The 24,685-nt window shown below is 38.4% G+C and overlaps 2 protein-coding genes across 2 annotated transcripts; one reads left to right on the top strand and one right to left on the bottom strand.

The window, feature by feature from the left end:
- Nucleotides 1-4,563: 4,563 nt before the first annotated feature.
- LOC106139371 (serine/threonine-protein kinase ULK3) lies at nt 4,564-18,568 on the top strand. Its single transcript, XM_060952344.1, has 13 exons — nt 4,564-4,750; nt 5,986-6,143; nt 7,032-7,116; nt 7,335-7,389; nt 7,887-7,974; nt 8,857-8,972; nt 11,191-11,288; nt 11,665-11,817; nt 12,638-12,795; nt 13,661-13,758; nt 14,434-14,567; nt 15,071-15,172; nt 15,437-18,568. Exons 1-13 carry the CDS (start codon nt 4,664-4,666, stop codon nt 15,503-15,505), a joined length of 1,401 nt encoding a protein of 466 aa, XP_060808327.1. The 5' UTR covers nt 4,564-4,663; the 3' UTR covers nt 15,506-18,568.
- A 2,906-nt stretch (nt 18,569-21,474) lies between these two features.
- On the bottom strand, nt 21,475-24,685 carry LOC132903662 (uncharacterized). The gene is made up of 2 exons (XM_060952434.1): nt 24,455-24,685; nt 21,475-24,086 (listed from the first exon to the last, which is right to left on the bottom strand). The coding sequence occupies exon 2, from the start codon at nt 24,070-24,072 to the stop codon at nt 21,799-21,801; it is 2,274 nt and encodes a 757-aa protein (XP_060808417.1). The 5' UTR covers nt 24,073-24,086; nt 24,455-24,685; the 3' UTR covers nt 21,475-21,798.

Below are 24,685 nucleotides of genomic sequence, written 5' to 3'. Positions count from 1 at the left end.
TATATCAAATAAATTTACTTACCTACTTAACTCAGTCATTGGCCTGTAAGTAGGAAGGTGCATAGCCGCGATAGGTTTAAATATGTGAATATTTAACCGAAAAAGAAATTTTTGCAGTGCTGTTCTGGACTAGACAGAAAAGCTCCTTAACATTATCTTCTTAAATATCACTGAAAATGCTAGGAAATGTATAGGAGCTAAGCGAGGATTTCCCGAAATTCCCACGGGAATAAGATTTTACTCAGACGGAGTTGCGGCCTTCTTTCTCGTAGGTAGGTAGATACCTACCTACTTCTTATTTCATATAAGTTCTTACAGCGTGATTTTAATAAAATTATCAGTGTAGGTATTTGTCCATTCCATGTCCAACTATTTATTTTAATTTTGACGTTCATTCGCTAGTGTGCTGTGCAGCTAATATTTTACCTACGATTTCTTACGACAACCAACACAACATCTTAAGAATATTGCATGGATTTAAAAAAAATATCGTGTGAATATCGATTTTTAAGAAACGTAAACATTTACAAAAAAAGTAACTGCTGCGGCAGCTGTCAAAAAAAAAATAAACGAAAAAGTATTTTTTTTTAAGAAACTTAATTTGGAAATAAAATAAAAATAGAATATTGAATATGTATCTTTTTTTATGTTGCCAGATTTTTACCTTTCTACCTTCTTATCTGTTAAAAAATTTCCCACGTTCTATTTTTCTATAATTTCATTTCTTCATAATAATCTGTTCCTTAACGGAAGTGAGTCAAATTAAATATTATTACAATATTTACGGAAGTGAGTCAAATTAAATATTATTACAATATTTAATTTAACTCACTTCCGTTGAGGAACAGATTATAACAGATACGTAACAAGAAATTATTTGTGATTGATTTCTTACATTACGCCAAATTTGTATAAATTTTAAGAAATTATTTAAAATAAGATAAATTTATTTATTTTCTACTATGTTTGTGACTTTATTCACATTTTTTTTTAAATAAGCAATTACACCGAAGAGTATTTGAGAGAGCAACACAATGCAACGTGTTCCAGCTGCCGGCCGGTGCGCTTCGCGTCGGGTGTGACGTGTACACTGGAAGCAGGATTGGCTTTGGCGCCATTGCAGCATCCCGCTACGGACATGTTATTGTAATTTCAGGGGAGTATATTTTGCTGGTTGCCGCTAATATTGTAATTTTGAATAAACTACAATGTATCAAGCATTTTTTACTTGTGCAAAGATTTATATCATGTATTTATAACATTAACCATTACTTAAGTAAAAGAAGGATAACAATATGTACCTATGTGTGTCTATGTACCATTTCTATTTACTGCACTAAAATAGCGTAGCTTTTCACTTAGCTTCAAATATTTATTGAACATGACAAGTTGTATGAATATTGGTAAAATGGCCAAAGAAATTCCATCCTAATGTGACTATTAATATTTGAAATGCGAAAGTAAGTTTGTTTGTTACCTCTTCACAGTTAAACCACTAACCTAATTTTGATGAAACTTGATATTTTATATATTTAAGACTTTACATACATATAGTCACGTCTATATCCCTTGCGGTAAAGGCAGAGTCAGTAGTCTTCAAAAGACTAAAACGTTCAGCTGTATGGCTTAATGTATAAATAATATGTACTGTCTGTCTATCACGAATTTTATAAGATTCTATATTTATAACTTTTAATTGTATCCACGTTCAAATCGTTTTTGTTCACAAAAATCATACGTATGTACACGAAAGCTGTGAAACGACATAACAATTGATGAAACAACCTATCGCCTTCAAATAAGGTTTAAATTTCAACAACAACTTTAGGTGTTTATGTTTTTAGGGCATCATCTGTATTCGAGCCTAGGGACTGAGATAAAAAGCGTGTCCTGTGTGTTTTGTATAATTAAATAGCAAGTGTATTGTGTTTTATTCTATCGCGACCTTATTCCTTAATTTAACTTCCGGTTCCTAAGATAACTATTTTTCTTTTGCCTTAGACACTGCCATTACCTCAGTATTATAAAGAAGATGATAATAGTGATTAATGATTTTCTTTGTCCACATATCTTTTTTACAAAATCATGCGTAATATCGCGCATTTGAACATCAGCACTAAAATTTCAAAGATTGTGATATACTTATATGGAAATGGAAGTTCATCTCTGATCTTTGCGTGTTCCCAGTTGCACCCCCCACCACCCATGTGGATGGATGTAAATGTATTTATATTTATTTATTTTTTGTTTTGATTCTAATATCAAAACCGCAACATTCGGGTCGAGAGCCATTTGCCGGTCAAATAATGGTTATTCTAAAATGTGTGTGCGGTTTCCCCTACGAGCGACAGAACCCATGAAGGTCCATCAAAAAAGAAACAATTTACATTGTATTCGTAACGTAAAATTAACAGATATTCTTTGCTTGCTTTGCTTTTAGAAGAAACCTTATAAATAGTTAAAAACGAAATTTTATTATCTTTTTTATATTTTGGAGTGACATTTCCAGTTTCATATATTTAATCTGTACTTATAGATGTACATATTTAAATGGATATATTGGGGCCGCGCAAGTTTTAACCGCATCAAGTCCCCAGGGCGCGCTTGTCTGCGACATCGCATCATTCACAGCGCGCTATATTTTAAGCGTAAATATAAAGTGACAATGCTTTATTTAATTTTTTTGATATAATATTATTGAAATTTTTATTATTTTTTAAGATAAAACTCAGGTAAAGGTAAAAATAGAGATGAAAAAGGATAGGTACTAAGGTAAAAAGTTTAATAGAATTAACCCCAACAACTGCTACTGCTAGGTACTTACTTACTGTTATATAATCACGTCTTTGTCCCTTACAGGATAGAAGAGCCAACAGTCTCATAAAATCTGAAGGGGCACGTTCACCTGTATGGCTAAAAGATGGAATTAAAGTTTAAGGTTGCTAGCCCATCGTCTGAAAGAAGAATCCAAAGTTTATTAGTCGCTTTTTACGACATCTATTGGAAAGAGATGGATGGTTCTACTCTAGAGTGCCGGGAACCACAAGGCTGTACTACCTACTGTGTTTAACAAAAACATTATTTTTTTCGGTAGTGTAAGCATACCCTGGAGACCCTGCAAGTGATGCGGCATTGCGCAATGTTATAAATACGGTCATTTGAAAATTTTTCGCACATATTTTCTGTTTAACCCAATACACGGACTTTAGATATTGGGTTGTTTTTTCTATGTTAATAAAATATAATATCAGATTGTGACATTATAGGTAGCCATATAATTTTTACCGAGTGGCTTCGTGCATAGTAGAAAAGGGGCTCTCCAATTTTTTTTGTTTATAAGAATGGCTTAAAAAAATAGGCACATTCATTTATAGGCACTCTTCATGGTAATGTAGTAGCGAATGAAACATATATCTGGTACTGCTTCTCTCCTCGTGCAGATAGTAAAAGTTAGTCAATAGAAATATAAATTTGAAATTTTCCTTTTATGCGATGGGCTATAAATCAAACTAAACCAACCAGCTGAACATGGATTTTTAATCTTTTTGAACGAAACTGTCAGTTCTGAATATCCAATTAGGTATAAAAACGGGAGGTAAGTATGTATCCAATATACGTGTGAAGATATAATTTTATTATAAATCAAAAAAATTGGTGTGACTCAGATAGATAAGAGATATCCTGTCTCGTTAAACTATTCGATTACTAGGGACCTAATTGATTTTTGTTTTTTGCTTTGTATGGTCTACTTGTGCAAACTACCAAAAAGATGACAACGTCTATTCACCTCAAAACCATTTTCTGGGCGGGTACGGTATCCACTAACTAAGTTGACTAGGCAAATATACTAGGAGAGTGTGGAGGGAAAGATTGGAGTGGGAAGGCCTAGACGGACGTATCCAGATCAAAGTAAGGACCGCCGAGCTTGCATGAAGAGAGTTATGAATGTGAATGAAGCAAAGGAAGTATGCAGACATAGTGGCAGTGGAAAGATGTACCTAGTCTCTGCCTACCCCTTCGGGAAAAAGGCGTGATTTTATGTATGTATGTACGGTATCCTTACTACGATTTTAGGAAGATGCCGTTTGCGGGCCGCCGCTTCCGACTCAAACTGATCAATCTTGAAATTTTGAAATCAGGATATGTAAAATCCTGATTTAAAAACACATTACCGCACTGTATGTACCTTACATTACTGTTGTATTTAGTCTAAGTTATCCATGCATTTAAAGTCTATGCTTTTCTCTATTTTGTACACCTGCGTTCTTTTTATTATACTAAAATAAAACGTGCTGCTTTCACACATACCCATGTAGATATGTAAATTCAGCAGCACATCAATCTATCTAAATTCACGGCAAATTTGGTTAACTATTTATTGTATAAACCATTCTCGTTGCGTCAAAAGTACATCTTCGCTTGAAATAGTAATAAATAGTTTTTAATGGTTTAAAACGGAAGTACCATTTTTTCTACCATCCAATGAGTTTTAGTAGAAATTAAAACAAATAAGTAGCAACACATTGCCCACAAGTATTTTTTTTTCAATCAAATGTCATCTATTCTGTCAAAACATTACTCTAGTATTAACTCTGATTATCTCTTCTATTCATGTAAACTTCGTGTGATTTTTTATTAATTTACCCCACATAGATGTATTATTATGGCTTTCCCAAAAATAGACGGGTACATTGTGACTGAAAGATTAGGAACGGGGAGCTATTCGACAGTCTATAAGGCTTATACTAAGGTGAGAAGACGTGCGACCTTATTTTTTCCTTTGTTAAATAATATAAAGTGTTTGCACTTGGATTATTAGGTTCAAACAGTAATTTAAGTGGAGCTCTAAAGATTACACATAGTTTTAGAGACTATTTTTCTTTCATGTCTTGTTACAAAACTTTTAACTTTAATTTTTCAATAATTTGTTAACTTTTAGTCCTCTTCTTTAAAGAATCACTAACTTTGATATTAAAAAAATAGAGTAAATTACAATTACAGAAAAGTGCTTTTACCTTTTTTACCATGCTTTTTGGGATAATCTCTCTCACACCATGACTCAATTATAAAGTTTGTCCTGTGTTATAAACCTAGCTGTGTTACTCAATCAGTCATATAAACATATGTAAAAACTATGCTGTGAAAAGTTGATAAAAAAATGGGTACTTACCTGTAATACATTTTGTTTAATAAAATAAAAGCGTAGTAAAAAAGTATAGTACCCTACATGCCTGCCTGCCATCTGACATTTGTTGCTAAAGTAATTTGCTGTAGGCAGATAATGTGACCCTTCTAGTAAGTACTCATTTTCTTCTTTCATTTAGAAAATTTTTGGCATAAATTAGTTTTATTTTGAGCAACTTGGTAGCTATCAGGTTTAAGGTTTGTTTGGCATCACAGTTAATAGCCATGACTTTGGGTAGAACAATGATTATTTTTTGTATAATTTATTTTATTTTCTACATAACATATATACATATACATACTTAGTTCAGCAATGTTTCAACCTCTGCAAAAAATATTTTTTGTAAGTCTTTATCTCTGTTCTTCTTTAACATGTTTCTTTTACCAACCCGCTAATTGCCTAGGTGGCCTATTAATTTATAATTATTTTTACCTTTTATGTTGAAGATTGTTTAAAAGCCATCTGAAATTTTTCATTTCCAAAATTTTTTTTTCTGCCAAATTAGAAACAAAACCAGTGTTAACTTTATCATGAGTTGCCAATAATGAGAAGAAAAGTTTTAATTTTACTTAATAGTCATTCAATCACCAAACCAAATAGACTTATTTGTGGCCCAATTAATGAAGAGGTTTCAAGATAGCTTCCATGCTGGTCTGGTAACATAAACATGGCATGTGCTGTCTGCTTAACTACTCTTGCAGAATGACACATACAGTTGTATTTATTTGAATACAGGCATAGTGGTTATCATACATTAACAAGTATGTGTGTATTAGACTAGCATTCTTGTTTTATTCCAGGTGGGTGCCCGCACTACAGTAGCCATAAAATGTATCGACAAATCTCGCATCAAGCACTCGGGCTCGGCCGTGGACAACCTGGTCACAGAGATCCGGCTGCTCAAGACGCTCACACACCCGCACATCGTTCATATGAAGGAATTCACGTGGGATGACAAGTAAGTTTCTTTCCTGTTTTGCGCAAAAGTCCCTGTAACATCCTCAGCTATCTGCAGAGGAGACTGAGGTGTGCCTTTAACTTGTGTATATTCATTTATTTACATAGGACTCTGAGGTTATGAAAACGATAATAATAATATAGTGTCTCATGGTTGTAATACAAAAGAGGAAACTGACTGGCAGACATATCAGTGTGCAGCCCGAACTGTTGGGTTTTGTAGGTTTGAAATTTGGCATTAAGTTTATGTAGTCTAAGGTGCACTAAGGATTTCCCGAGATTTCCATGGGAAGGTGAATTAACGGGATCAATATATTAAAAGGAAGATCAGGCTAGGTGAATAAAGCTAAGTAATTACAGAAGTTGAGATTAGTTGTATTCGGGGTCCCATTTATAGAAACCGCGCAATTTAGCTGTTCTCCAATTTGTGGCGGGTTAACACGACGCGAGATGCGATATGTTCCGTCGTTGGACGCCGTAGTAGAATTAATTATAACTTGTGCTGACGTCACTGTAATGATACCTTGTATCCTATTTTAACAATATACATACATACATACATATGATCACGTCTTTATCCCCTACGGGGTAGACAGAGCCAACAGTCTTGAAAAGACTGATAGGCCACGTTCAGCTGTTTGGCTTAATGATAGAATTGAGATTCAAATAGTGACAGGTTGCTAGTCCATCGCCTAAAAGAAGAATCCCAAGTTTATAAGCCTATCCCTTTAACACTATATTTATTTCATTTCATTTTCCTTCCTTCAAAGTATCCGCGACTCTGTGGATGTGAGACAAAAATGTATGTTTGTTTTGCAAACAGTTTTCCTCACTTCCCACATAAATTTACAAGTCACATTATAAAATGAATAGGTGTATCTTTTCCTAGGAACATCTACATCATTATGGAGTACTGCTGCGGCGGCGACCTGTCTAAGTACATACAGCGGTACGGGCGGGTGCCGGAGAAACAGGTAGGCGCAAGTATAATTTTTTATTAATATTTAGCCAACAAGAAGAATCTCAAGTTTATTGTATTATGTCAGTATTACTTTTTACTTATGAGAATTTACATTATTTTGTGTAATAAAGTCAGAAACTTTGACAAAATATTTTCACAGAGATAATATAATAGATAGATAGAAAACCAGTGTGTTTATTTTTTTCTTACATTTAATTTTAATTATTTCAGGTGTTGTATTTCCTGCAACAATTAGCATCGGCATTAAAGTTCCTCAGAGAAAAAGGTATCTACCGTCTACTAATATTTTCATGTATTTATTTAGAAACATAAAACCACGCCTCTTTCCCGGAGGGGTAGGCAGAGACTTCCTCTTATTAATATTAATTTATTTTATGTACACAAAGTAAGGGAGCATTAAAATATAGGAGAAATTTCTTCCAGATGTGATTATATTTCTCCTCTCACAGGCCTAGTGGGAGAAATAAAACCACATGTTTATCCTTTATGGGGTAGACTAACAGTCTCTAAAAGATTGAAAAGCCTCATTCAGCTGTTTGGCTTAATGATGAAATTGAGATACAAATAGTGCAATTACAATCCAAGTTTCCCTTGATTGACTCTAACAATCTGTAAGGGAAGAAACATGGCATACACAAAAATAAATTGGTGACATTAATATGTTCCAACTTGCAAGCTATAGGTTGATATTCCTGTTGACAATGTTATGTAGACTTTATGTTCAAAACCCAACTCACATATAAACTATTTTTATTATTGCAGGCGTAGTACATATGGATCTCAAACCACACAATCTCCTGTTACATAAAGACTCGGACGGGAAGTACATATTGAAAGTTGCAGATTTTGGGTGAGTACTTTCTGAATACCTCTAGTTGAACAGTTGGATGTATAACTACCTATGCCATGATGTTATACGGGTTAGGTTCCCCTGCAAAAGTTGCGGAGGTCAGATTGGACTCTCTTTGTGTAGAAACCTGACTCGCCCAATACTGGATTATGGTCGTAAAAGCGCACCCCGGACTCTTCTTCAGAGAGGTGAGGATGTAACCAGGACTAAAGCTAGGAGGGAGAAGTTATTTATGTCAGTCAATCAATCAGTGTCCACTTTTACGAGTATTTATATCTAAGGTTAAAGTGTCTATCCTCGCTGTCAGCCGTCAGGTTTTTTAAGAGTCCACTCCGACCGAACTACTAACTCGGGGATGTTCACTCATCATTCATTCAATGATGTCTATTCGAAGTGTAAGTCATATTCCAAATAAACATAATATATTGATAAGATGTACGTAGTGCCGTGTGGTTCCCGGCACCAACGAAAAAAATAATAGGACTACTCCCATCTCTTTCCCACAGATGTCGTAAGGAATTTGCTCATAAATTGTGATTCTTCTTTTAGGCGATGAGCTAGCATCCTGTAACTATTTGAATCTCAATTCTATCATTAAGCCAAAGCTGCTAAACGTGGCCTTTCAGTCTTTTCAAGACTGTTGGCTCTGTCTACCCCTAAGGGATATAGACGTGATGATATGTATGTACGTACGCAATACTAGTCTCTGGCAGGTTGATATATATGTTCAAAGAAGTTTGAACTGTTATACAAACTCTTTCTTGTTATGTTCTTGTTTATCTATGGCGCGGCGTCCCATGCGCGCGCACCTTAAAATACATGGCACTCGTGTCCAAGCTATCCTGTGTTTTTATTGCATGATTATTTATAAATATATGACAGGTTCGCCCAGCACATGTCGGCGGAGTGGTCGCGCGCGGTGCGCGGCTCCCCGCTGTACATGGCGCCCGAGGTGTTCTCCGGCGGGCACGACGCCAGGGTCGACCTGTGGAGCGTCGGTAAGACCTTCATCCCCATTTATCCTAGAGGTTTAGGAACATTAAATATAGCTTAGATTCCTGGGTCTTGGATGTTTATCTATATAAGTATTTATTATAAAATATAGTATCGTTGAGTTAGTATCTCGTTACACAAGTCTCAAACTTACTTCGAGGCTAACTCAATCTGTGTAATTTGTCCGAAAAAAAAGAAAAAAAAAGAAAAGCTTAGCTTGGTGTATAGCTCGGTTTGACAGCCTCTGTGGCGCAGCGGTAATACGCTTGTCTGTGACACCGGAGGTCCCGGCTACGAATCCCGGCCAGGGCATGATGAGAAAATAACTTTTTCTGATTGGCCTGGGTCTTTTGGATGTTTATCTATATAAGTATTTATTATAAAATATAGTATCGTTGAGTTAGTATCTCGTATCACAAGTCTCGAACTTACTTCGAGGAAAACTCAATCTGTGTAATTTGTCCCGTATATATATGTATAGCTTGTGATATAGCTCGTAAAACTGGCTCGCGGTGTAAATAGGTGCTGAAGTGGGGGCTAGTTGGAAGGCCACAATTGAAAGGAAAGACGACTGCCAGCCGGAGGTTGCTGCTTAATATTAAAAAAAACGCTCTTTCAAACACGAACCCCTTAGCTCCTTCACTTAATGGAGATATACCTGAAATAAAGTTTAAATTCTTTCAGACCTCAAATGACCTGAATTAACTTTTTACATCTCATCTTTTTTAAATAAAGTACTTGTATGTTTCTAATTACACCGCTTCGAAAGAGACGTTTCTACGACGATACGAAAAGCGGTCGAAGGGCTCAGTGCCGTCATGACGTTTGTTACTTAACACTTTGCGACGCGGAAGCTCGACCTAACAATTTCATGAAATGACGCCAAAAATTCCATACAAATTTCATCACGGACATAACCGTACTGTTATAATAGTACAAATATTGTACTCTACCTCGAACATCTACGGCTATAGCCAGCTCCAGCGCAACACTGACTGGCGCTAGTATTAGATTCTCTATCACTTTACAGGACAGTACGGTTATAGCAGTGTGCTAAAAACTTAGAAGGTTGACAGCCCGGGCACCGCAGTCGTTTTAAAAAATAGCGTAAAGAGCGCTACGGTGGGCACCGTGCTACGTTAATACTATCATTGTAAAGAACAAGATTTACTGTCTATCTACAAGTTATTCAAACATTGTTACTGTCAAATCTAAGAACTAAAATATATACATATTTACATCGTGTAGAACCACAAAAAAGTAGTTGATATAGTGACACCACGGCAATAGCCGTTTAGTTCGCCTAGAACATTCTTTGAAACATCAAGTCAGTGTCGCCTAAATTTGTGACAGAAAACGTAAGTATTTTACTCATTCTTATAAGATTCATATGTACATATGTTGTTATAAAATATAGTATCGATACTAATGCCATTACACAAATCTCGAACTTACTTTGGGGCTAGCTCAATTTGTGTGATTTGCTCAAGTTCACTTTTTGTCATAGATGAATAAAAACGAAGAAAATAATCAAAAAACTGTTGGAGGATGTTTCGACCCCGGAAGATACCGACGATGATAGTTTATTTGATACATCAGAAAATACTGAAACAGACCCTTTTGAGGCTAACTAACCGTCTTGTTGGTTTAAGTTTCTATTTATAATAACAGTCCGGTTGTATCCGTACAGCGGGTATGCCCGTAGCTACAGACGTATATTGATATTTTAGTAGTCATTTTAATAAGTACTGCTGTAGACGTGGTGATTTTTTGTATGAAAAACCGGAGTGTCACCCTGTGTAATTTGAGTTCAGTATTCTGTCCTGTAAAGGGCTATATAACCATTACGGTTAACGCCGTAGGTACTGCCACGTGTATGACACTCCGGTGTTTGCGTTTAGGTATGTTAAATTTGACAGTAGCGAAAGTTGAGTAGATCACAGATTGCCAGTAAATCTTGGCCTATACGATGATTCCATAGTCATGGCTCGGTTGTCACCGTAGCTCCGTTTATACCATCTTTTTTAGAGACGGCATATGCCGTACTGTCAATTTTCAAATTTTAGCGAGTACCTACTGCTATAACAGTTCCGCGCCGCAAAGTGTTAAATATTTACTTGTTATTTTCGTGTTTCTACCCGCTTATTGAAATCGACAATTGTTTAAAAATTACGTTTGTTGTATGAAAGAACAAGTAACAACGAAATGTATTTTATATGGTAGGAGTGATAATGTACGAGTGTCTGTTCGGGCGGGCGCCGTACAGCTCCGCGACCTTCAAGGAACTCATTGACAAGATACAACGAAAGGCGCCAATCGAGGTGAGTCAAGTACTCTAAATTTTTCCAATGTAATACGTACTCCTATTATAGAAATAGATTTATGATCAAAATAGCATACACGGTATTGCTTAATGACTTCAACATCATAATAATTATATCTACTACCGCGTCCGAAGCACAAGTGTAGAAGTCTCGCCATTTAGAATAAGACCACTTCATCTCTTCCCCATAGATGTCTTAGCAAGGCTAGTTTACTTTCATTCATATTGTAAAAGTGACTCAAGGGGAACGCTAATAAACATCTCAATCCCATCATAAGGTCTTTCAGTCTCTTCAAAATTGTTGGTTCTGTTTACCCCGTAAGGGATTGTATGTATTGTATATTATTCCCAAATAATGTAATCGATGTTAACAGATACCTAGATCGGCTTCCATCTCGGCGGGCTGCCGCGACCTGCTCACCCGGCTGCTGCAGCACGACCCGGACCGCAGGATCTCGTACGAGGACTTCTTCAACCACGACTACCTGGACCTCGAGCACATGCCGAGCAGGGAGAACTATGAGAAGGTAACTTTCATTTTTATTTCACAGTTCTCTCAATAGATGGCGCTGTTCATAATCGGATAAGTGAAGAAGTTTTAGTTTCCAATAATGCCACTATTTGAGTTAAAAACAAAAAGTATCAACAACAATAAAAATTGTTTTGCTAATGATCCTTATCATATACACAATATCTTTATTTATTAGTTTTCTTATTGAGGTTGTATGCAACATTTGTGTATTATTTTTGTCACTATGAGGACCTATAAATCTATATATGAGACCTATAATTTGTCAATTCATTTATATATCATGTCTATATTTTTAGCAGGGAAGACAGAGCCAGTAGTCTTAAAAGACTGATAGGTCAAGTTCCGCTGTTAGGCTTAAATAGTGTCAGGTTGCTAGCTCATCGTCCAAAAGGACAATCTCAAGTTCATTAGCTGGTCCCTGTATGTATGTACGGCTGTTGGTGTTTCAATTACCTACATAACACAGGAAACTTTATTGGTTTATGCGTCATAGTATAAGATAATATTAATAGGCAATCATGTAACAGTTTGTTTCCCTAATAAAGATAAATAAATAAAATTTCAAGTTTATTAGCCTAAGGCGACCAAGGGATAGGCTTACAAACTTGGGATTCTTTTTTGGCGATGGGCTAGCAACCTGTCACTATTTGAATCTTAATTCTATCATTAAGCCAAACAGCTTAACGTGGCCATTCAGTCTTTTCAAGACTGTTGTCTCTGTCTACCCCGCAAGGGACATAAACGTTACCATATGTATGTTTATCAGCCTTAACATAAATAAATATAAAATGAGTACTGGTTGTGCGCGCGCGCAGGCGGTGTCGCTGATAAGGCGCGCCATCGAGCTGGAGCGCGCGCGGCGGCCGGCGCCCGCGCTGGCGGCGTACGGCGCGGCGCTGCGCCGGCTCGTGCCCGCCGCGCGCGCCCAGCCCGACGCGCTGCGCCGCCACGCGCTCGCCGCCAAGCTGGCCAGGTGAGGCTCCACTACTGATCGATGATGACAAACCGACGTTTGCCGGGACAGCTAGTATACATCCTACTATCCTACTACTATTATAAAGGCGAAAGTTTGTATGGATGTATGGATGTTTGTTACGCAAAAACTACTGAACCGATTACCATGAAATTTGGTATGTAGGTAGCTGAAGACCCAGAATAACACATAGGCTACTTTTTATCCCAGAGTTCCCGCGGGATTGATAGGGTTTCCATGCGGACGAAGTCGCGGGCGGCCTCTAGTATATATGTATATATTATATATATATAGATATAAGGGGAACGAGCCCCAGTGGGGGCGACCTTGATATATGAACTTGGCTGAGATTTATCGAGCCGCGCGAGTGTGCATGCGCAAGGGGCGTGATCGCGTCACCTGTTCTCACGAGCGCGACGCGTTAACAAAACCCCCGGAGGTATGAGTCAAAACAAGCCTAAAAAAATATTCATATAATCTTACATATCTTCTTCCTCCTCGTGTTAGTCTCGGGTGCATCCTTACCGCTCTGGAGCGGAGCCCGGGATAGGCCTTTGACCATAGAGAGAAAATAAACAAATTTTTAATTTTAATTTTTTAATTTTAATAGATCTTCGATTGGGTGAGTCAGGTTTTTACACGAAGAGATTCCCCATCTGATCTTTGCAGGAGAGCCTAACTCGTATTGCAACGATCATAGTTTTTCCTCACCGTAAGAGAATTGGTTAGTATTAAAACTCAAATACATAACTTTGGAAATAGTCATTGATACTTGACCGAGGTGGGATAAGAACCTGTGCCCTTTTAAGCTATTACCGGTTTCTTAATTTAAATCTTACTTAATCATTCAATATTAATTCTTTAGGTACATGGAGCGAGCTGAAGAATTAAAACAGTTCTTGGAACAGGGCGCGTCTGTATCGCAGGACGTCGCCAGCGAGCCCAGCAGCTTTGAGCAGAGAGGTCAGTATGAACCAGGCACTCGTGTAGCCGCGACGCTTTCCCAAAGGGGCCGGCGGACTACATCACTCCACTTGCCACGTTTAATGCATGGAAAAGTGTGATATTGAAGGTGTATGTGAGGAATATGGTGAATGGAGCGTTGTCTGTTGCCTATGAGCAGTCTGATGTTGTCGTCATGCGGTTCATATGTTGGTCCCAACACAAACGTGTGTAAATAAAATGGAATGAACGCGCTGAGAAGTATAATACATACAAAATCACTTTATCCCTCACGGGCTAAAAGCCACATTCAGCTTGGACGAGAGAGGACAAGCCTCTGCGACGAGGCAGCTCTGGAAGAGCTCGGGTCGAGTCAAATGTATGTCGAGTCAAAATGCGCCCTGCTGAGAGCCACATTAAACACAAAATGACTGATTTATTCAATGACTCTTTTTGTGATTTGATAGTTATTTTTTTATATTAATTCTATTTGTAATTTTACGTTGACTGACATGCAGGTGCTTTGGATATTATGTCTGTTAATCAATGGCAAGTTAACAATAATTATGTAGGTATCGTGGCAGGTGGAAAACTGTAATCCCTGCTTGTCAGTTTGGGCAAGACGTCGAAATATGCCTTCAACAGTGAAAGGCTCAAAATAAGCTACAAAAGTGTAAGGTTTGAATCTATGTGCAGTGGTCCAACCGGGCGGCGCCGCGTGCGGCTCCTGCACTCGTGCGCGCGACGACGCGGACCAGTGCGCCTGCGACATGCGCACGCGCACGCCGCCCGCCCGCGGCGCGGACGATAGCGTCGCCGTGGAGGAGCTAGTGAGTAGCGAGCGCCGGGAAAAATAACGAATACCTAAAGTTCTAGATAAAAGATTTTCTGGAAACGAACGAACCGATTGGGAAAGCAAGCCATCTTGTCGCACAGAAAGTTAGGCTGGTCTTGAATGGTCCAAAGAGAAAATTTACAAATTATTCCCAAAAGTGCGCATGTTATTCTTATCTAAACTTAGTCCTTATCTCTGAAGGGCGGACGTAAAATGAGTCGCGAAATAAATGCACAGCTGAAAGAAGGGTCAGTCAGCGAGAGTTTGAACACAGATGCTATTCCACCTAATTGCACGCATCTCTCATGCAACGGATTCAAATTCAAAACCAGTTTTCCTCGGGAAGTATTGGTTAACATAATGTACCAAAATCAGGTTTAACCGAATGAAAAAAATGAATAGAATAGATTTATTTTCAAAATTGGATACAAGGTATCACGTATTCATTAAATCAAAGCATGAAGACGTGATATAATGTATTATAACGTCTGCTCCCAGCCGGCGGCGGCCGCGCGGCGCGACACTCCGCCACGATCCGCCTTCAGGAGGCTGTTCAGCCGGCAGGCGGTGCCCTACCTCCACGCCGAAGACTCCAGCATTGTGAGTTATGAACCTGTGACGAAATTGAATTCAATTTCTTTTTTCACAGCTGCTCAGAGCACATTTTGTATTCACAAGTTAATATATTTTAATCTATTTAATAAAGAAAGTGTAGGTACCCAGATAAAACGCTCTTACACGAGATAGGCAATAATTATGGATCTCTAGGAATTTCCTACGCCTTTTATATCGAACCTTTGCCGGTCCTGACTAACACGTCTCTGATAAAAGAGTGATTTTTTAATTTTCTTTCATTTTTTACAGACACAAGAATCTTCAGACAAAAAGCTGCCGACCGGCGAAGCGGCCAGTGAGGGATGCAGGATCACGTGACTCCATAATGATCGAGCTTCTCTATAGAAATAAATCAAATATGTTATTGGTGATAAAAGACAAATTTTCCAGTTTACATTCAAAAGTGGTCGCAGACCAATACAATGCACGGAGTCTGGCATTCCTAGTCTTTGCGCCGCATAACTTTAAACCGTGTAAGCAGTTACAGGCTTTAAACACTTCCACCCAAAGCCTACTTCAACTATCCCCTACTGTCTCTCTCAACACTTACCCCCAAAACCGGGACTCAGTGACTTTTGCCCGGCCCCTCGCGTGCAGCCGAGGATTGCACCGAGCACTGCCGACTGAGTGCCCCTTTTCGGTTCCAGGGGTATTTTTGTCGGTACAACGCAGTAAGTGCGCCGCCTTGTTATCTCCAACCAATTTGGCTTCCTCCCCGTGGAGGAACCACTCTGAGTCGGATATGAAAGTGGATCAGCGCACTCCACGCCAGAGGAACAATTCTGGGTCCTCGTCCTCTTCATCCGAGTTCACCCGGTTGTTCAACGGTCGCCGGAAAGAGGCAAAGAAAAACAGCTAACCCGCCTCCGGCAAAAACCCAATAAACCCGTCGCTTCTTTCCAGAGCCCCTCCGCCCCTCCAACCCGCCCAATTTCCGGTTACTATGGCCCGTGCCTTGCAGAATTTCGCCTAGTCTCCATTTGGTGAACCATTCCGGTAGAGTATCGGCTGCAATGGCGGAAAACCCCACAATTAGCAGAAGAATTCCGCAACTTCACAAAGGAATTCCGGATTCCTCCTCGGATCGCGACCGCCCTCCATTTCGACGTATCCGGTCCGGGAAGTCCACCGGATGTTTAAGGGGAAGAACCCACGGGTACCATATGATATGGTGCTCGTCATCCTAGACCTCTCCCCGGAAGGGAAGAGAATATTCCAGATTAAACAGGTGGCCGGCCTCTCTGGCTGTCGAAATTACGGCCACTCGACACGAAATTGTCATTCACTACCGAGGTGCGTAGCAATTTTTTTTCCAAAGTTCCCTTAAACATCCGGTGGACTTGCCGGAGCGCACCCGCGACGCGGCAGGAGATCCGGCTTGCGTTCTTTGCGGGGCCACCTCTAATGTGAATGAGTAACAGGAGATCTGGCGCTCATTAAGAATTTTTGTTATCGCCTTAAGTAATTGGCGTTTTCGCCACGACGTCGTCGGTGTACTTCTCACTTATACTGCATGTGCGGCCGCCACGGCGCCGATTCGCAAAGTTGTCGGAGGGGGTCTTATCCCCGTTACTGTGGCCCTTGTCTTGCCTTTCACCGAGAGCCTCCATTTGGGGAACCATTCCGGAAGAGCATACAGCGGACGCATGGATGTACGCGTGCTGGATTAGCTTAACTCGGTAATTTAGTTAAAACTAATGTTGCGTTTGTATTGCATTCAGCTGTGCCTTATTAGTTATATACTGATTGAACGGTTAAGTACATTCACCCAGCTAGCTTCACACGTTACATTTTAACGTCAAAAATATTTCTTATTGTATGTTTTTTCATAAGATCTCATTGCTTCTGTATAATGTTAACTAAAAGTCACGCCTTGCCTCCTCAATGAACAAAATTTATATAATATTTTATTTAAATTTAATGAATTAAATTTAAATAAAATATTAATTTATTTTATTTAAAATTTAATAAATACTTATTTGCTCAAGTTTGCTTTCCGTCGTTCTTTTTGCAATAACAGTAAATATTCAAAAACAGTAAAAAATCATTCGTACGAATCTGTAGTGTGGTGGCCCCCGCAACCACCACCAGCGCCCCGGAGCCTCGGTACCCGAGGATCTGTGTGGACTACTGCCCAACTGGGTAGTCCATTTCAAAGAGATCAGCCGCCTGCTGGGACGCTCGCCGGCCGCCGTCACTTCACGCCCAAAGACGGCAACGAGTACAGAGTCGTCCAGAGGTACATCAACACTCTGGACGTGCAATGGCACTCTTACTCATTGCCGTCCGACCGCCCACTGAAAGTGGCCATCCGCGGAGGACCTCGAGGAGAAGCGCTTCGAGGTGGAGCCCATCAAGGCTATCCGGGGCAGGGGAGATCGCCCCGGAAGCGTCTACTTCACCCTCCTGGCCCGGACCCCGAACTGCCAGGAGGTGTTTACCATCAAGGAGCTCCTCCACAGGCCGGCTGTGAGGATCGAGGCATGAAGGGAAAAACAAGGACCCGCCCAGTGCCACCGGTGCCAGCTGTTCCGACATTCCTCAGTCAATTGCCACCGGTCTATAGTCTGCGTGCGCTGCGGCGGGCCCCACAAGGCCGCCGACTGCGAGCGGCCGCTGGACCAGCCTGCCACCTGCGCCAACTGCAGTGGCCCGCACCCGGCTAACCACTCGTCCTGTTCGGTGCTGCGGCGCGAGGCCAGGAACAGGCGAGCTGGCCCGGTTGCTCGCAGCGGAACCGCCCAGGAACACCACGACCTGGACGTGGACTACCTGCCCAGCTGGGTGGTCCACTTCAAGAAACTCAGCCGCCTGCTGGGGCGCTCGCCGGCCGCCGCCACGCGCGGCAGGGGCGTGCACTTCACGCCCAAGGACGGCAACGAGTACCGCGTGATATAGCGATACATCGCAACACTGCACGTGCAATGGCACTCCTACTCGTTGCCGTCCGACCGCCCGCTAAAAGTGGCCATCCGCGGGCGGCCGCCCAACACGGAGGAGGCCACACTGAAGGAAGATCTCGAGGAGAAAGGATTCGAGGTGGAGGCCATCATGGCCCCGGAAGGCCCCGGAAGCGTCTTCTTCACCCTCCTGGCCCGGACCCCGAACTGCCACGAGGTATTCGCAGTCAAGGAGCCCCTCTATTGGCCGGCGTAGATTTCCGCCGCGTTAACGTTTTTGTATCAGGGTAATAAAAATAAAAGTTCCAAGTGTACTGATCTCGTAGGGACTCCTAGTCAACCCCAGATATCCGTTTGTAACCAAGGCTTTGTTGTTATTTTTTATTACGATGTTAATTTTGTTGTAATCCTTCTCTTTTTAAATGTAATTTAATATGTACAGGGTCTGTTTTATGCATAATATAATTTAATTAAAGTTCTATTGTATATAGTTTTATTTATTTTCCTTTATCGCCGCTACTATAATTGAGATTTCAAGGCCGTTGATTTGAGGAAAATTAGACGGATAAAGCCGTTTATCATAAGGTTTTCTAACAAGCAATTCACATAATATGATCATGCCTCTTTCTCAGAGGGGTAAGCAAGCAAAGACTTTATTTTATTAACACGATCGCATACTTGCTTTCTTCACATTCTGGATTTCACTTTTCATGCAACAGACAAATTTGATTCTGCATGTAAAATTTAAGTTTGTGAGCTCGTGGACTCACGGAGCACAAAGAGTGTACCTTCGACGAGGGAAATTTTAAAATAATTCAGTGAACAAGACTCAAGTGAGCATTTGCCAAAATCCTCAGTGGAATATTTATACTTCTTGTTCAAAAGTCAAAGCAAGGCTGTCGTCGATGGTCATCCGTCAATAAATGTAGTCATGTCATGAGCAGAAGAAACGAAAATAGTGAAAATACCTACTTGTAATATAGATCGGTCGATTTTTCATTGAGTTTTTAATGACTTTATTTATATAGTTAATATACAAAATATAACTAATGCCAGGATGCAGTAGTAAAGATATATTTCAAGTGGCGTAAGTAGATAGTTTTTTTTGTTTTTTAATAATCACCCGAACTGTGGAAAAAGACCAACTCACCCAATAAAAAATGGGAATGAGATTTATGAATTTATATAAAACGAAACAAGGATGCAGTGAACATGGCTAATGGGAAGATGTAGTTTCTGCCTACCTCGCCGAGAAGAGAAGTGATTTGTAGTTTAATAAAATATTTGCTGCTTTGAAGCGCCTGGGTTGTGAGTTTATTGACAAGCATTCTCTCCTCTCATGCTGGAATGAAATTTAATTAATATTCATAATGTTCTTTTAAATGATTCAAACAAATTCAAGGCAAATGTTGAGAAAATGAAACCTACCTCTTACTACATAAAAAGGTACATTTAGTACCTATTTACCACCTACCAACGAATTTAATATCATTATTTGGTAAATTGAAAATAGCGCGTAAACTAGTGTTAACAGGCCGAAAAAACTACTAAAACTGGTACAAATTTTCAAAAGGGTCATCGTTTGTTGTAGATCCGTCAGTAGAACGAAGAATGACAGATACAGTTGGTGTAAGTTAATTTTTTATTTTCAGAAGTAATCGTATTTATAAATACATGTAATCGTAATATTAAAACGATTTAGAGATATTCCTTACTTCTTTATCGATTCTTTCATTACGATTTGATTACAGAGTGACAACGCTTTAACGCTTTTTATTTTATGCTGCGAACAGACACCATAGTGACAATTAATATAATATAGTGAATTAAGTTAATATAGTGAAAGTTTACGTAATACAGCTTTTGAACTTACCGTACTCCTACAATTACAACACAAAACAAAATGGGAAATTCAGAAATAAAGAGTTCTTTTCACAATTCCTATAAAATTTCTCAACATAACATTTAGTTTTGCTATCATCTTGGTCAAAATATTGGGTCTAGCGATCTAAACTAGTATTAACAACAGTGTGCATAAAGTATTGTCACTGATAAATAATTATTTGAAAATGACAAAGTACCTGTGCAAGCCTATTTATTAAGGATTAAATATTTTTAAATATTTAATCCTTAATAAATAAATATTTTTTTTTAATATTTATTAACATGTTGTTTAATTTTTAGGGTGGAAAATCAGTTCCTGAAATTCTCTCACAACGCCCATTGCGTAATGTTAGTTCCAGAAGTTTCTATAGCAATCGGACGATATCCATTTTGACAGCTTTAATTGTGGCGGGAACCGTTTTGGCTGTACTAGGAATTATAACTGCTTTCGTCATACAAGAAAAATTTTGACATAAACGTTATGTATTTAAATGTGTGTCGTGTATACTGAGCTATATTGGTTAAGTATATGTGGTTAAGTGCTTTATTTTATATTGAAAACTTTTATAGCATGATTCAGGATCTAAATAGTATCTCAGTAACCATTTCTTGTCTTTATAATAACACTGGAGTTCCGAACAGTAAAGACATTCATAAAAATATTGACTTGAATTTTATCTCTATCCACCTGAGAAAAGCAAAGGTTAGGTTTAAAATGCACAATGTGTCACCACATACTCAGTAGAGACAATTTTTTTGCTAGTTGGACGTGCTTTTAAAAGTATCAAAGACTGACTATGTATTTTTTCTTTTTGTTGATTAGTTTTATGTCTCACAAATAGTAATACTTTTGCCTACTGTTGCCCAAACATGTGCAATCATAAAGCGATATAATCAATGTTTATTACAGACTTTTTATTCAGTACTTGGTAAAGCATGGAACCTTCAAAGCCTCCACAGCAGCAGCCCAATCAACCCGGTTTTCGCATCAGGGGACCACTCTACGCTGAAAACTCTTGTCTAGGTCGGAATTTCAACTGTATCGTCGTTGTTTGCTTGTCCATAATAATTGTCGTCGGTTTAATTATCAGAATTCGTAACTCCGTTAGGAAAAATTTTACAGGAGCAGGTAAAAACCAATTATTTCAGTAATTAATTGTTATTTTTTAACGTGCACTTGCATTTTGAACTAAAATCGAACAAGGAATTGATTTTTCTGGTTATTTTTAATTTAGTAACAGTGAATATCTAAGAAAATGGACTTACGAACTTTTCTACGTGATTTTATTTGGAGTTACGAGGTGTAAAATGGAGTTAGCATTTTTTATCTTTGAATATTTTAAAATGATATTGGAATTACGCGGTATTACCACAAACTAAACACTTCTTCGATAGGTATAATGAAAAATGCCAGATAAAACTTAAGTATTATTTATTTAATGCAAATAGAATGTCTGTTATACAGATATAAAACAGTTTCTAAACTTAAATCTAGTAGCTTGACTTAACTTATAAGGCGTAATCAGTCTCAAAATTAGGTTTTAAAAGTCTTAGGAACAAAATACGTTTCTTAACTATCTATTAAATTTATCAAAAACAAAACACAGTTGTGAACTATGTTCACGTAAATGAGGTAAGTACTTATATAATTAGTTAACATCTTATCATACCTATAGGTAACATTAAGGTTTTTATGGCAAAATCAGTCTCAACGTTTTAATGCAATTTTTAAGGAACAAACAATCATTATTTTAATTATTAGTATACCAAAGAAACTAGTTAGCAAACATAACATTAATCAAATAAAAGAAAATATCGAAAACCGTTTTAAAAATGAGGTAAATCATCATAAAATTTGTGGTAATCTTTTTCCATTGAACTTTTCAGTTCCTGGAGATCCATGTATTTGTCTTTTGTAATTTGCAATCTTGCGGAGTACAGCGGAGGTATATCATTCCATGGCACGATACATATTTTTTTAATCCTGATAGGAAGCTCTTCCCAAACAATACTCGAGTGTCTTAACTTGTAAACAATCTTTCCTTCGGAATACTTCAGAGCTCTCAGATTTGTGACCACGGGATCACCAGACTTTTTCCCCGGTCTTATAGACTTGTAAAAAGTCAGGGTATTCTCAATGTTTTTGAAAAAATGATGATAAAGATACTCAACTTCATAAGGACTTTTCTTGCAGGCTGTTTTGGCCAAATATACATAATCTGCTGGAACATTTATCTTTTTGTGCCTCATTGCTCTCTCTATGACGGAATGCATACTGTCGCACTCCATCTGGGTATGTCCTTTTTCAAGAAACTTTTGAACGACAGTGATCTTGTGCTGCATGCTAAAGTTGAGCAACGAATTGGCCAGTACAACATTTCTGTTTTGATATGTACAGCCATCACTGTATAAAATCAGTTCCTGCCCATCAGACATGGGGTGTTGATTTATGAACTTTCCCAGTGCAGTTACAATTATAGTAGAAAATTCATTACTTGAAAGTTTTCCTTCACATTCATTCCAGATGTAACAATATCCTTTGTTTCGTTTAACGTCATACAGAGTAAAATTGTGTACAATAAGTTTCCTTTTGTAGTACAGGGAAGAAACATTTGATTGCGGGCTCAAAAGCACAGACTGTAAATCCATGGTATACACTTCGTTATTCGAGGAAGTGTCTTTTGTCAATTCATCGCGAGCTTCTTTTTTCATATCTTGATGTATCTTGTAGTCGGATTCTGTAATATTTTTCGTTTTAAATGACTCACAAGTTTCGCACAGGTCTTTTTTTGGTCGAAACAGCGATAAGTTCAGCTCATCAAAAATATTACAAAAAGTGGCGATGCTTAAAGGTTCAGCATTTTTTTGAGAGCAGAAGTCTTTTGTATAAGCCTTGTATAACTGGGATTTTGATGTCCATAGTGGTTCTAAATATAGTTTTGAAGAATCCTTGCGACAATAGTGTGATTCCAGTTTGGGTAGGGAATCGAAAAATCGTCGTAACTGTTTCTGCGGCTCCGCCTTGACATTATTTTTTGGTATATTTTTCGGTGTGCCATCATCGCATATAATCCATTTTTTGATAACCCATTCGCCAACACTTAAACTGTTTAGAAACATTCTTTTGCACACCCGATATCTGTTCCCTTTGCTATCCGAGAGATATAATTCCACAGAATTTTCTCGTCTTGAGGATGTTCCAGCAGATCTGTTTCTTTGTTTTTGTTTACAAACAGACAACATTTTGATGAAAACTTTCTTTTCTTTCCACGTCATATTCCAAAAATCTTTGAAGCATTTTTGTCGCTCTTCTTCTGGTATTTCTTTACACTGTAACTTTGTATTACCTCTTGAACTAAGCTTACAGTTGCATCTGTCTTTAAACTTTCTCTCATTCTTGATCTGTACGAAACGCCATTTATCGTCAACTTTTTTCTTGCCCAAATATGGTTGACCTTTCTCCCTCTGATCTTTATTTTTATTAACGCTCCAATCCTGAGGACGACTCTTTTTGTTTCTTTTCTTTTCAGTTGTTGTCATAATTTGTTCGGGAAAATCATGTTGGTGACTTAATGTAGAGCCTGATGAACAGGTAGCCTTTTCAGAAACATCCTGGTAATTCTCAATTGTCTCATCATTTACTGAAATATCGTCGTTAAGAGACTTAGGAACAGATGATGTTAGATATTTTTCTGATAGGCCCAAAGTAGTCTCGTTCGTCAGTGTTTCTTGAGAGTCCATCGTAACATCCTGTTCTAAAATATTACAATGAATGTCAGATGTAGTCGGCATAATTAAAGAATCGTTTAATATGGAGATACTGCACGTCGAACTACTTGTTGATCGTTTTCGGAGAGATCCGTCACTGCAGATTATTATATTTGTTGGAGTGCCGCAAATGCGTACTTTACTCGGGCTATTTTCCTCTTCCTCTAATAGCAAAGAACAATCTGGCTGTAATGTATAAGACCCTGGTTGAATTTTTGATAATTCGATATCCGGCAAAGCAATTTGATTCGGAATATTTCGGCAAAGTATTGGTTCTGATACGCCATGGTCAACGTTTTGGAGTATTTTTAAAGTTCGAGGATTTTTATACATGATAGTTGTTATATCTGAAAAATAAATAAACAAATTAAGCTTCCTAAGGCTGATTAGGTGTAATAGACTCCTACACAAAGTATGCAAGCATTTCGGAAAGTATGAGTAGGTACCTAGTATCATCAAACGAAGCTTCAACATCCTTTAATAATAATGACAAACAATAAAATCAATCAAATAAAACTTCGTAACTCCTTAAGCAATTTACGTATTCTTACCCCAAACAAAAAAATAAAACATCGTAAGTCCACTGTAATATTTATTTTCCTTTTTGTCGCATTCTAGTTAATATTTCGAGGTTCATTTTTATTTAATAAGCTTTATAATTATTTACCAAACAAAAGGAACACATAACAAACGTTAAAAATAAAAGTTTACGTACCTTTTTCTCAAGAGCGCACGCACGTCCTCCCCTTGCACAAGCAAAGCCGTACTGAGCGCCGGAGATACGCACATTGGGTAAGACAAAATGGCGGCTTGGAGATAAGTGTTTTTATTATACGTCGATAGCAAATTTTGCAGTATTTTTTGGGAAATAAGAAGTATTCCATCTGGTAGGTAACCAAATGCACCACTAGATGGCATCAAAAGTCAAATTTCGTATTTTTGTGGA

This window comes from Amyelois transitella, chromosome 28 (assembly GCF_032362555.1).
Source record: "Amyelois transitella isolate CPQ chromosome 28, ilAmyTran1.1, whole genome shotgun sequence".
In the NCBI taxonomy this organism is placed as follows: Eukaryota; Metazoa; Arthropoda; class Insecta; order Lepidoptera; family Pyralidae; genus Amyelois; species Amyelois transitella.
This window is presented reverse-complemented; position numbering and strand designations above follow the sequence as displayed.